Consider the following 14,879-nt stretch of genomic DNA (forward strand, 5'->3'; position numbering starts at 1 on the left):
TGAACTATATAAACCAGACTACTTAAAAAAGAGAGGAAAAAAAAGATTTGAAAATTGTTTCAAGGATAGTTACTTTCCCAAGGCCCCATCTATCCTGACTTTAAACCATGCTTAAGAATGGTGTATGATTGAGTGTCCAGCCTGTTAGTTCAGGGGTGGCCAGGCATCCTCTGTGCATGGCACATGGTAGATCAGGTAGGGGACAGGCAGCACAGTTGGAGATAGGGCAGGAAGCAGAAAGCAGAACAGCAGATCAGAGAAGGAGCACAGGACGTGGAGCAGAAAGCAGAGGAGCAGACTGGACAGGGGAAGGGGGTTGGAATGGCACTTGAGGAGGATACAGGGCTAATTAGTGGCACTTGCCAAAAAGCTTGGTCCCATTGTATTCATTTGTTTACTAATTTCATTTTATAGCCAGTGAATGTGGTGTTGCTTGAAGATACTAAATAAGGCTATTGTTGAATCTTTGCCAGAGGTCCTGTCTCAAACCAACTTAGCTTTACTAGAGCCTATAAAATTAAAGGTTCAAGCTCATTTTTTTAAAATCAGAGCCATAAGCCACAAGAGGGTGTGCAAATGTGAAACTACAGTGATATGGTCCCTCAGGATAGGACTGCTATGGACTTCACTGGATATACGACCAAATACTAGGTGTATTGTCAGGCACAGAGGAAGAAGCAGAATATCCTCACTGCTTGTTTGCAGATACACTGCAGTGGCTTATTGCTTCATTTAATTTAAAACAATCACCTTACATGTACATAGCAGGGTGGGGGACAATTAAGGAAAGTAACTTTGGAGAAGTAATTCCTAAAAAAATGCAATACCTATAAGCAACCAAAAAAACATGAGACCTCCAGAAAACCTCCAGAGTTTAGATGAGGGGTGTCCAACTCATTTGACTCTGCACATTAGATGTAGACCATGGGTCTTCTCGCAGGCTAGAGTGGGGCAGCTTATTGGTATGGCTGCTGGAGCTACTGTGCTGTTGGGGCCAGACATAGATATGGGCGAACCAGGTGGCCACCCGGGGCCCAGCTGGAAAGGAGCCTAAAATGTTGAAAATAAGAATTATTATTATCATTATCTATGGCAAAGGGGGGCTTAACACTAAAAGTTCACCCAGTACCACCAGGAGTCTAGGTACGGTGCTGTGTGCTGTTGTTGTGCCTCCAGAATCCCAGGGGTGAACGCTACTGCCACTTGCCCTCCCTTTTCCCTTACTGCCAATTGTAGTCACCAACAGCGACCAAAGACCCCAAATTCAGTGGCAGGCAAAAGGGTATAGTTTGAGTGGCAGCGGCATTTATTTCATGGGCTCCAGAGCTGCACCAACACAGTGGCTCTGACAACTGCACTGACCAGCCCCCTGCACTTAAACCACTCACAGGCTACATGTGACCCATGGCCTCTCAGCTATACAGCCCTAGTTTAGATTATGAAGCATTATAAATAAAAATACATTTGGCCTCTTTTTATTTGCCTGGTTGTGTTTGGAATTATCACAGGTTGTGTGTTTTAAAGTTTTCTGCAGAGTCATGAAAGCTAGGTTTTTTTTCTTGTAATATAAAAGCCAAAATTCTGATGTTCACTGGAAACCATGAGCTGGAGTTTTAACAGAAACATATAAAATGGCAAGACTTAAGTTGACAATACTGCGCTAGGCATATGTACAACTGTAATACTCTTTACAGGGATTATTGGGGGGGGGTGTATATATATATATATAAAATAGATATATGTATTTACCTCTTCATTATCATAGTTTTTCTTAAAGGATTATCTTCATTCTGAGAGAGAAAATTAACACTTATTATGCAATTTATCTCACTTTTTGGTCTAGAAAATGTCTTCAAGCACCATATTTAATAATTAATGTCCGTTCTCATTTTTTTCATTCTCTAAAGCTTTCACCCTTGAACTCTACAAGCAACAATTAACATTAATGAAGTTTTCATTCCATGGTGTTTGTTCTCAGAATCCTAAATTAACATGTTTATTCAGATTCTCTTTCTTTCTTGTGTCCCTTGCTATTTAAGCATGATTATCTTTGTTCATATTCCAAGAATGACAAATATTGCCATTCAAACTCACACAAGTTAGTTAAACAATATAAAGCCAAAATCAGATAAAATAGACAAAGTTAATGTGTAAATATTTGTTTTCTCATCAGATTACTTAGTGTTTAACTTTGTGTGATAATTGCAGTGACTTTAAGGGAGGAGAGTCTGTGTGTGTGCGCACGCACATGTGTCTCTCTTAGTCATGATAAGATTTGTTTCTTACTCTGCAACTATTTATCCCAAGCCTGAGGGGCACCACTCCCATTCCAAGATGTCATAGTCACTGTCACTAGAAACTATTAAAAAGCCTTCTATGACCAGGTCACAAAATGCTTAGATGCAGGGGTAGCAGTGGACGTAGTCTTTCTGGACTTTAGGAAGACCTTCGACACTGTCTCTCATCCCATTCTCATTAAGAAACTGGGGGAATGTGGTGTCAACATCTACATAGTCAAATGGGTCGCCAACAGGCTGGAGGTCCACACCCAGAGAGTGGTGGTGGATGGGTCATTTTTGACTTGGAGGGATGTGGGCAGTGGTGTCCCCCAGGGCTCGGTCCTTGGGCCTACACTGTTCAACATCTTCACCAGTGACTTGGACAAGGAGGTAAAAAGCACCCTGTTCAAATTTGCTGACGACGCTAAGATGTGGGGGGATGTGGGCATGCTAGACAGGAGGAATAGGCTGCAATCGGACCTAGACAGGTTACAGGGGTGGGCGGATGAGAACAGGATGGGTTTCAACACTGACTAGTACAAGGTGATGCTCCGGGGGGAGGAAGAACCAGCACCATACCTACAGGCTGGGGCATTCCCTTCTCATCAGTGCAGAGGCAGAAAAGGATCTTGGAATCACTATTCATGACAAAATGAACATGGGCCGGCAGTGTGGGGACACGGTTAGGAAGGCCAACCGCACCTTGTCATGCATCCACAGATGCATCTCAAGCAGGTCCAAGGAGGTGACCCTCCCCCTCTCTGTGGCACTGGTCAGGCTGTAGCTGATGTATGGTGTCCAGTTCTGGGCACTGCACTCCAGGAGGGATGTGGACAACATGGAGACAGTCCAGAAGAGGGCCACTCGCATGATTGGGGGCAGCAGGGCAGACCCTACGAGGAGAGGCTAAGGGACCTGAACCTGTTGAGCCTCCACAAGAGAAGGCTGAGGGAGGATCTAGTGGCCTGTTACAAACTAGTCAGAGGGGACCAGCAGGCATTGGGGAAGTCCCTGTTTCCCCAAGTACTACCAGGAGTGACCAGGAATAACGGTCACAAGCTGGCAGAGGGTAAATTCAGATTAGACATCAGGAGGTGCTACTTCTCTGTCAGGGCAGCTAGGATCCGGAACCAACTTCCAAGCAAAATGGTGCTGGCTCCTATCCTAGGGGTCTTGAAGAGGAGTCTCGATGTACACCTTGCTGGGGTCGTTTGACCCCAGTACTTTTTCCTGCCATGGAAGGGGATCGGACTTGATGATCTGCTCGGGTCCCTTCTGACCCTACCAACTATGAAACTATGAAACCTCACGTCTTAAGTCACATTCCTGCCCACATGCATTTCTCTATAAAGACTGCTTGCCCTACCACTACAGAGGACTCATACAGATTTGTACCATATTTTCTTGCATACTACGTGCCCTATAGGACACACACTTTGTTTGTGGAAGGCAGAATATAGGGGGGAAAGATTTTTCTAAAGTTATGGCCTAAATATGACTCTTTCATGAAGAGGCTATGCTGTATGGCTGCCCTTTCTCTGGACAGCAAGCAAGCAGGGGCAGAGTCCAGTGTTATCCCTTTCAGCTTTCCAGATTAAGACACAAACCCAATTTTGGAGGGCTGATTTCTGGGCAAAAGGCATATGCTTGAAAGCAAATTTGCTCCCAACTGGAGCAATTGACACCAGGGATGTTTCTGCTCTGCTGCCCTGCTCTGTCCAATTGCAGCAACCAGGGGGATCTCCAGGCTCCCCCAGGTGCCAACCCAGGGCTGGCAGGGGAGAGGAGGTTTGTCCCAGTCCCCACGTGGGGAAAGACCTGTCCCAGCAGCTGGAACTGCTGCATCCCAACCATGTGGGGATCAGACCCAATCCCCATATGGTGTGGAGAGACATTCCCACCTGATGGGGACAGCCATATGGGGACTGGGAGTGTCTCATCCCCACGTGGCTGGGACAGGCATCCCTGCCTGGTGGGGTCACTGCCTGTCAGCCATGTGGGTATCCCTCCCAGTCCCCATGTAGCTATTCCCGACAGGTGGGGATGCCTCTCCACACCATATGGGGATCAGGACCTTACTGGTTCGGCACGATCTCCTTAGCAACTCAGCGGCTGAGGGGGATCTTGGAGTCATAGTTGACTCCAAAATGAACATAAACCGGCAGTGTAACAAAGCTATCAACAAGGCCAATTGCACCTTGTCGTGCATTAGCAGATGCATGACCAACAGATTGAGGGAGGTGATGCTCCCGCTTTATGCAGCGTTGGTCAGGCCACAGTTGGAATACTGCGTCCAGTTTTGGGCGCCGCACTTCAAGAGGGACTCAGAGAACCTGGAGAGGGTTCAGAGGAGGGCCACTCACATGATTAGTGGCTTCCGTGAAAGACCCTGCAAGGGGAGGTTGAGGGATCTGGATCTCTTCAGCCTTCACAAGAGATGGCTGAGGGGAGACCTTGTAGCTGCCTATAAGTTTATCAATGAGGACAACAGGGAATTGGAGATATGCTATTTACCAGAGCACCCCTAGGAGTAACTAGGAATAATGGGTGCAAACTAGTGGAGATTAAATTCAGGTTAGACATTAGGAAGACATTTTTTACAGTAAGGGTGGCCAGAATCTGGAATGGGCTTCCAAGAGAGGTGGTACTATCATCTAACTTGGAGGTCTTCAAGAGGAGGCTTGATAGATACCTAGCTGGGGTCATCTGACCTCGGTCCTCTTTCCTGCCAGGGGCAGGGTGTCAGACATGATGATCCTTTGTGGTCCCTTCCAACTACAATCTATGAATGAATCTCCACGTGGCTGCCAGGCATTATTATACCCTTTCTGCCCATGTGGAGATCAGGAGCCTGATACATTAAATGTGTCAGTATTTAGTCAGGAAAAATAGGGATTTGTTTATATATATAACACAAGTTTTGTGACAGATTGTCATGATCGGATGGTTTAAGATTAGCTGGGCTGCAGACTAGTCATAATCCAGGTACAAGTCTTCTTATTCCAAGTTGGGATAGAAAAATCTTTACGCAATAATTTTTTGAATTTCAAGAAGACTTCATTGCATCTTGCTGCAGCTTTCTTCCATTCACGCCCACAGATTTAGGATGAGAAGTTTTAAAAACAAGCAGAATACCTGAAGTCGTGGAAGAACCAGTTGGCTCCCATGACACAAAAATATACACATTATTGATCTATAAGAATATCAAGGATTTCCCTCCCATAAAATAGAAACTCTTGATATTTACTGTTACAGGACAAGCACGTATATAGTCATATTGGGTATTACAGCAAAACTGTGTGCAGTATTTTTAGCATTTATCCTCTGGAGGGAGATGTCAAGGTTACTAGAATAGTCCTTCGAACTGGTAAAATGTTTATAATGAGAACAGAGGGTACTTTTTGTATGATGATCATTTATGTTGGGACATTGTGGAAAGTATAAACACTTGAAAAGGAACAAAACTATACATGAAGTTATTTGCATTTATTACTATTAAAAAACCCTCCACCTTCTTGTTTAGAATTCAGGTAGAAAAAAGACAGACAGTTTCAGTATGTTACTTGAAGAGCTACATGTCTATGCAAACTATTTACTAGTAAAACAGCAAACACTGTAGGTAACTTTATATGTGTTTTACACGTTATTTCTGGAATTTCAAAATGGCCCTTCAAGATCACCACACCAGATGCCATAGATGAGGTTAAACAAGAAGATGAGAAGTGAGGAGTTCTCAGCAGAAAAGGAAAGAGGGTCAGCTCCTGACAATGGAATGCCACATGCAAATTTAGTCCTCTACATTTCTAGGACATTTCTGCAAGATACTATGATTGTGATGCTACCATTTGTGCAGCAGTCTTTTAACAGTAGACTCTACCTATCTAAGTACCTGTACCCAGGAACTGACAGGAGTCAGAACAGGAGACAGCTGCTTTCTCTTACCTGATAATCAGATGCTTTGAATCTGCCTCCCAAATGACACTGACCCAACAAAGGATAAAAATGCCACCGCATTATGTTGCTCAAACAAATACACAAAGGAGAGCAAGAGATCAAAATTACAGACTCCACGGACTTCTGATATGTAGCTTTTAATCTACCGGTGCTGGATTAGCTTTCCAGTATCTAGATATTTGTGCCATTGGATCACCTTTACAATTGACTCTATTAGAAATAGTTTTTAAAAAAGGACTACAGGACTGAATATGTATGGGCCCCACATCATCTTTACATCACTAAATGGTTCAGGCTGATATACAGTTGCAGCATATGATGAGATGTGGGCTGCTCATGTTGTACCGTTTTCATAGTGAGGAAACTGGACTTCAGAGCTGTCAATCTAGGACAATAAATACACTCTAAAAACTGAAAGACAAATATATCCTGACCAAGATTCTGTCATTTTCATTGCAGGGGACTGTGGATTATCCCTTGAAGCAGGAACCAATCTTTACACAAATCCCCATGAAACCTCCTTGACTCAAGAGAGGAGTGATAAGGTGCGATCCATGATACTGTTATACAAATTTATACCAAGGCAGGATGAAGTACACAAAATATTTGTTTTGGCTAAACATAAGCTCATTCAGAGAGTAGAGTATTAGATTATATTTTCCTAGAATCTCTTAGTGATTTTTCTTTATGATTTGTACAGCTTTCCTATTGAAGGTACTGTACAATTTATCAAACGGTTCACCTTCTTTTGACATACCCTACACCGGCCACCACTGGGACCAGGACTATGCTGAACCAATTGTCTTATCTAATGAAACATTTTTTTCTTAATAAATTTGAGGAATTATATTTAAGATCAATTATTTGGGAAAAATATATTAATTAGAAAAGCTGTAAATGTCATAAGAAAAAATGGAAACACAGTAAGATTCGCTTGGTGTTTTAAGTAGGTATTTAAAGGTAATGAAATTCCCATTGCCTTAGGCAAGTTAAAAAAACTATAGAGACCATAGGGGATGATAGGGAACTCTAGATCATTCCAGTAAGAGTACTTGCTCACTTTGCATTAGTTTCCCTTTCCATTTCAACAGAAAAAAAAAAACATTTTTATATATTAAGTTTTAAACAATCATCAGATGTACCTCATTGTTACTGTAGGCTTTTTCTGATCCATCAGTCATCTGAATTATCATGTAAAGGTAGGCTATCACTAGTAGGGCTGACAAGGTTCTCTGGGTAAATCTGATATCTTTTATTAGAACTATTCAAAAAGTTGGAAAAATTCTTCTTTGCAAGCTTTCAGGTACAAAATACTCTTCATCAGGCTGATGAAGCATCTGCAGTTGGTGTGTGCTCTTCCTGGATGGAATGAATAGTAAAGAAGCCAGAGGCTGATAAGCATGCAAGAAAGCCAGTCAGTGAAGATGTAAATTGAGGAGTCAGTGGGTAAAAGACTGGTTGGGGTGTGGGGTGTGGAAGGAGAATGAATGTAGCTGGTAAATAGTGAAGAGGTACCTGGAGAGTCAGATGTTAGGCAGGTTGTAATGTGTCATAAATCCAATGTCTTTATTTAGTCCATTATTTTTTGTATCCAGTAGGTTGATGAAGTGACGTTTGTAGGCTCATCTGTGAAAGGTGTTTTGTAAATTCCCTTTGAGGATTGGAACCGAGAGATTGGAGAGAGAGTGGTTTTCTTGTAAGAAATGTGCCCCCACTGGTAATTAGATATTCTTGTCTTTGATGGATTTCTGGTGTGTATTCATTCTGATACGCAGTTGTTGTTTGGTCTCTTACATATTTTCCATCAGGGCATTTAGTGCACTGGATGAGATATATAACATTTCTGGAGGTGCAGCTGTAAGATCCAGGAATGGGGTGGTTCTGTTATGGGGTGTAGTAATTGGTGGGGTTTGGGGGAGGAGATATGTTGGCAAGTTTAACATTTCTTGTCAGGGCAGGGACTGGATCCATCCAGTCTGTTTTGGGCCATGGGAAGTTTGCTTATGGTGATGAAGTTAGCGAGATTTGGTAGTTGTTTGAAGGCTAGTAGGATGGGTAGTTCTGGGAAGATCTTGCATGCACACCAGCCTCTGGCTTCTTTACTATTCTTGCTATCCAGGAAGAGCATAGAGCAACTGCAGATGCTTCCGTAGCCTGACAAAGAGTATTTGTACCCAAAAGCTCGCAAAGAAGATTTTTTCCAACTATTTGAGTTGATATGATTAGAAGATATCAGACTTGCCCAAAGAACCTTGTTTGTCTATGTCCTTATACCAACACAGCTACAACCTATACCCCTGAAACATGGAGGTTATCAGTAATACACATTTTAAAAAAGGGAAGCTTTTCATTCTTAGTATTAATACCACTCCCTTGTAGGAATTCACTTTTCCTCCTCTTAACTACTTATTAAACCGAAGGATGTTGCTTCACACAGGAAAGTGCATTCCTATCAGTTCAAGCCTTGAATAATACAGAACTGGTTGAGAGGTACAGAATTTGGGTCCAAAGGGTGAACATATTAGAATCTAGAGCCTGGGTTCAACTATCTTTACTGTACAGAAAACCAAAACAGGTCTTGACAGAAAAAGGGCATTGTGCATCCAAAAGCTTGTCAGACCTCTCTCACAACTATACAGTTGGTCCCACAAGAGATACTAAAAACTTAAACCAAAACAAACACACAACAACAATAAACCCCTCACCTCTGGTACATTTAAAAGCAGCGTTTTGTGCAAAATGTTTTAGCAGAACAGGCTTCTTTGTCCAAAATAAGTTATATCCCTGGCAGGGATTACAGGTTTTCAGAACTTGCCATGAGAAAGCAAATAATTGGTTGACAACAGGAATATAGGATTCTTATTAAAGAAAGGTCCTGGGACACAAACCAAATCATCACTTCCATCCAACAAAAACCTTGTGAGTAAGAAGTAATTATTTATCTGGAGGTTTTTTTAGGATATGTGAAATGTTTGTTCTCTAGAAAAGGGTTAGATTAAGAAGGAAAAGGAAAATTACAAAAGCCAGAGAAAATATTTGACCGCAAACCAACAACTACAGCATAATATATGAGTCACTGTTACATTCTTCAATTATATCAACCTTTATGATCTGTGGTACGTTAAATGTATTGCCATGAGTTAAAGTCAGAGAAAGCTGGGGAACCTAGAGAAAGTAGAATGGAAAGGAAGATGAATAAAAGAAATCAGATAGAATCATAGAAGCATATGGAGCTGGGTGGGGAAAGAAGAAATTGAGCCCTTTTTTCTTTAAAGTATCATTCACAAGGTACAAATAGGTCATATTCTACCTTAACCAACACAATAATTACAGCACTGCTTTTATATTCCACTAGCCAATTGCCCATCAAGAATGACGGGAGGGCAAAGGGGGGAGGGGACTGGAATGGAGTGCCGCCACCTAACACCCCATGCTGCTGCTGTTTTGCCTCTTTCAGGGAGCGGGGTGGGGGAGTCAAGGCCAGCACTGCTGATCTCGTCTCCCCCACCCTCTGTCCAGCCCTTGGCGTAGCTTCAAAATCATGGCGGTGCTCCCCCAAGCTTGGAGCACTCTGATTGGCTGTTTCCGTCAGCCAGTCAGAGTACAACTGAAGTGCTACAGACAGACAGACTTAGGTTCTTATAATACTAGAAGTATAACAACTGGTTATACAACCAATTGACACAGATCCAGTTCATAATTGAGCTACCAGATTCCCCTAAACACATCCTCTGATGCAGAGGATGTTTGGGGTATGGGATGTTTGGGGTATGCAAACAACCAGTTGTGAACTGGATCCATGCTCATCCTCATTTGCAAAGGCCAGCCAGGGGAGATGGGTCCCTGATGGTGGAGGTTGTCAGGGGAGCAGATGTTAAATTAGGAACTGTCTGGATCCTCCTCTTGATGCTGAATCCCCAACCAACTATCACTCTATTTCCAACCTCTTCCCTTTCTTGGGCAAGATCACTGAATGAGTGGTCATCCAACAGCTCCTGGACACCTGGATGCTATTGGATACCTGGACCCCTGTCCATCTGGCTTTCATCATAGGCATAGCATGGAGACAGCACTTTTGGCTTTGATCAACAATCTTCACTTGGAGATAAACAGAAGAAAGTTTGCCCTGTTGATTTTACTAGATGTTTCAGCATCTTTGTTTACAGTTGATCATGAGATGTCGATAAAAGTATTTACCTGACCTGGTAAGGATTTGTGGAACTGCTCTAAATTGTTTCTACTCTTTCCTATCAGGGAGATGCTAGAAGGTATTGATGACTGAGTGCTTGTCTCCCCCTTAGGTCTTCTCCTGTGGAATCCCCAAGGGCTCCATCTTGTCACCACTAATGTTCAACATTTATGTGAGGCCACTAGGTAAGGTCATGCAGAGATTGGATTGAGATGTTATCAGTAGGCTAATGACACTCGTCTCTGTCCTTCTTTCTGCTCTGACCTGGGCCACACAATCCCAGTCCTTTCTCAGTGCCTGCTGCAGTTAAGGATTGGATGTGGGTGAACCGACTGAAGCTAAATCCAGACAAGACAAAGGTGATGGTGGTGAGCAGATCACTTGACCTAGAGAAGGGGATTGAGATACCTATTGGTGACATAGTTTAGCCTCCACTTGGCACTCAGGTTCACAGCTTTGCAGTGTTCCTGAATCCTCTGATGCATCTGGATCTTCAGGTGGTAGTGGAGTACCTTTCACCAGTATTATGTGGTGAGACAGCTATTACCTTAACCTTTAGATTTGGATCTGGTTACCATCATCCGTGCTTTCATAACCTCAAGTCTAGCTCCTGCAATGCGTTTGATGTGGGGCTGCTCCTGATGTCCTTCTGGAATCTGTAGGTCATGCAGAATGCAGAAACCTACCTTCTGACAGGGATAGGTCACCAGGAGCACCTAACTCTCATGCTCCAAAGTCTGCACTAGGTTCCAGTAGTTTTTCAGATGCAATTCACAAAGTTGGTTTTGATATATAAGGCCCTAAATACCTAAGGGACTGCCTTCTCCCTAATAGGATCATAGGAAAGTAGGGTTGGAAGGGACCTCACAAAGTTATCTAAACCAGCCTCCTGCTCAAGGCAGGATCATCCCTGGCTAAACCAGCCCAGTCAAGTGTCTGTTTAACCTGCTTTTGAAAACTTCCAAAGATGCATATTCCACATCTTCTCTAGGTAGCCTGTTCTAATGCTTGAGCACCCTCACGATCACAAAGTTCTTCCAATCTAAATTTCTTCTCCTGCAGTTTGAGCCCATGGTTACCAGTCTGGTCCCTATGGCCATAGAGAAAAGGGTATCTCCATCCTCTTAATAATTGCCCTTCTGGTTTTTGAAGACTGTTATCAAATCCCCTCTCAGTCTTCTCTTCTCCAAACTAAATAACCCTAGTTCTTCCAAACTCTCCTCACAAAGCTTGTTCCCAAGACCTTTAATTATTTTTGTTACTCCCCACTGGACTCTTTCCAGTCTATCCACATCTGTCTTGAAATGTGGGGCCCAAAATTTGACAGAGTACTCCAGGTGAAGCCTAATCAGTTCTGAATAGAGAAGGATCATTTCCCTTGATTTGCAAGTGACAATCCTATTAATATAACCCAGTATGCTGTTGGCCTTTTTTGCCACAAGAGCACATGGTTGGCTCTTATTCAGTTTATGGTCCACTGTAACTCCTAGGTCTTTGTAGTATTGCAGCCTAGCCAATCATTCCCTACTCTGTATTTGTGCATGCAGTTATTCCATCCCAAATTCAGGACTTTGGACTTGTCCTTGTTGAATCTAATCTGGTTGATTGTGAACCGTTTGTCCTATCTGTTCAGGTCATTCTGGATCCTAGCCCTACCTTCCAGAGCATCTGCAACTCCACCCAATGTGGTGTCATCTGTAAAGTTGTTAAGCATGCATTCAATTCTTTTGTCCAAATCATTAATGAAGATATTATTAAACAATACCAGACCTAAGACAAACCCCTGGGGAACCTCACTTGATACCTCCTCCCAGCTGGACATAGTGCCACTGATGATTACTCATTGAGCATAATAAAATAACCAGTTGTTTATCCACCTCACAATACTTTCATCTTGTCTGTATTTCCTTGGCTTGTTAATGAGAATATTGTGGCAGACAGTGTTAAAGCCTTGCAAAAATCAAGGTATATCACATTTACTGCTCTTACACCATTCACAGACCCTTATCATAGAAGAAAATCATGTTGGTCAGGCCTGACTTGCCCTTGATGAATCCATGCTGGCTGTTCCTAATCACCTTATTGTCCTCTAGGTGCTTCACAATAGATTCTTTGAGGATCTGCTACATAATCTTTCCAGATATTGAGTTCAGGCTGACTGCGCTTTTATTCCCTGGATCTTTCTTCTTCCCTTTCTTAATGATGGGCACTATATCTGCCCTTTTCCAATAATCTGAGACCTCACCCAACTTCCATGAGTTCTCAAAGAGGATAGCCAGGATAGCCAATGGCTCAGAAATGACCTCAGTCAATTCTTTCAGTAACTCAGGATCTGTTGACTTGAAAGCATCTAAGTTATCTCTAATGTGTTCTTCCATTACTCTAGACTATTTATCTCCTTCCCTTTCTTTGCTGCAAATGGCACTTGTCATATGGTAGCTGACTTTATTCATGAAGTCTGAAGTAAGAAAGACTTTAAACACTTCAGCTTTCTCTGCATTATGCATAATTAGATTACCTTCTGCATTCCATAAGGGACCTATGGTTTCTTTGGCCTTCCTCTTCCTTCTGGCATACTTGTAGAATTCCTTTTTATTGCCTGTTGTGTCCCTTGCTAGTAGCCTTTCAAATCATGCCTTGGCCTTTCTAATTTTCTCTTTGTACACCCTTGTGATGCTCTTATACTCTTCCTTAGTACTATGATTAAGTTTCCACTTTTTTGTAGGATACCTTTTTTGAGTTTTAGTTCATTGAAGAAATTGTTGTGTAGCCAATCCTGTCAATCCTGTTGTCTTATTGTGCCCCATCCAAATCCCTAAGGTCAGCCAAGAACAACTTCCTGTAAGTACCAAGAGTCCACCAAAACTTGGGAAATCATTGGTGAAAACATGTGAGAGACTGTTTTCAGCAGTCAGTCCTCAGCTTTGGAACTCCCTTCTTCTTGAGACCCCCCATCTTCTGGAAATGCTGCAAGACCTTTCAATTTGGGCAGCATTTAGCAAGCTAAGCTGTAATATCATTTAAAGAGTTTTTGTTTCATACCTTATCTGCTTGTTTATATAAATTAGTTTGTCTCTCATAGTAAGCTGTCCAGGGCCTTTGTTGGAAAGTATGCCATCTAAAAAAAAAACAAAACAACTGACTAGGTGAAACTGAGGTCCAGAGGTTATACCTTGTTCTTCAGAAACAGGACAATCTAGTCCTTCAGTTCTGATCGCCACAATTTTTTTTTAAAGGCTGCATGCCCTTTTAATGCACCTCGAAGAAACTTTGTTTTCAGAGGCCAGGTGATCAAGATGTTTTAGGATAGTTTGGCAACCAGAAGGGAAATTATGCTGGACTTCCCAAACAGTTAGTCATTTCTGAAAATTTTGAATCTATCTTTTTAGTAGTCAGCTAAGATTAGACAACTATTATTTAGTCTCATTGATTCAGAGGCATCTGGATGTGATATATAAAACCAAAAATCAATTCTTGAAAGTCTCAAATAAGCAGTTAATTCTACAGCTGGAAAACATTTTTTTCCACGGGAAGGTATTGACTCCATAAATTCTATCAAAGGCCAAGCCCTTACTGTCTCTTAAAGACAAAGGCAGTGTTAAAAAGTTCATTGACTGGACAGGTAAATACAAGAGATAAACTAATAAAAGGTATGGGAAAGAACAATTGCATGGCTAAATCTAAAGCAATCTCACAGATCTACTTTATTCAAGTAACACAATGGAAAGTTTCCATGATAACAGAGAAATTAAGCTGTGTGCTCCTGAAAATGAGTTGCTGGTACCACCAGCTAGAACTTGTATTAAACAAGTTCTCATAAGTCTATGCCAATCCAACTCAATTCTAATGTGCAACAGTTCTGGCCCTGTTTTGACTAAAGGCTGCCAGTCAGCTTGAATAAACAGTGCATCCAGATTGTGTGGTAGTTTTATATTTAAATGCTTTTAAAAACACTGTGATAAATAGTGTTGATTGTTATGTGAAGCATCACTTGGCAAAGAAATTACTTTTCTGCAAGTTAGTACCCATGCTACATTCACAGCACTTCATAAAACACAAAATAAAAAACATCAATTCAGGATTGAAAAAGTGTGCATATAACAATGGTGAAGAGTAACAAAAGTATGGATAAACAAAAGTATGTCCATAACAAAAAGTGTGGCTATGAAGAGGCCTGAACCTTTTTCTGTCTTTTTCTACATTAGAGAAATTCAGCACACTGAGTGTGTCCTTCAGCCCAGTTATAACAGACTGCCTGAAGTATCACACAAAGGCTTTCAAAATTCCCAGAATCTACTACTTCTGGAAGCTATGCCAGGATCCGTGGGATAAACATCCTATCCTTTAGACCAGTGGTCTCCAAACTTTTTTTGATCCTACACCCCTATCAGTAAAAAATTTTTGAGCATGCACCCCCAATATATGTATATTTATATAAATATAAATAGACGTTGTAA

General features: G+C 42.0%; 1 protein-coding gene across 1 annotated transcript in view; it reads left to right on the forward strand.

Annotated features, from left to right (window-relative positions):
- KIAA2012 (KIAA2012 ortholog) overlaps positions 1–14,879 on the forward strand; it is a 109,772-nt gene that overhangs the window by 47,102 nt on the left and 47,791 nt on the right. The window contains exon 12 of the mRNA XM_090044766.1: positions 6,693–6,778. Coding sequence (XP_089900892.1) covers positions 6,693–6,778 — 86 coding nt within the window. The remainder of the gene's footprint in view (positions 1–6,692; positions 6,779–14,879) is intronic.

Source organism: Crocodylus siamensis, chromosome 4 (assembly GCF_052110815.1).
Source record: "Crocodylus siamensis isolate JL-2025a chromosome 4, ASM5211081v1, whole genome shotgun sequence".
Classification (NCBI taxonomy): Eukaryota; Metazoa; Chordata; order Crocodylia; family Crocodylidae; genus Crocodylus; species Crocodylus siamensis.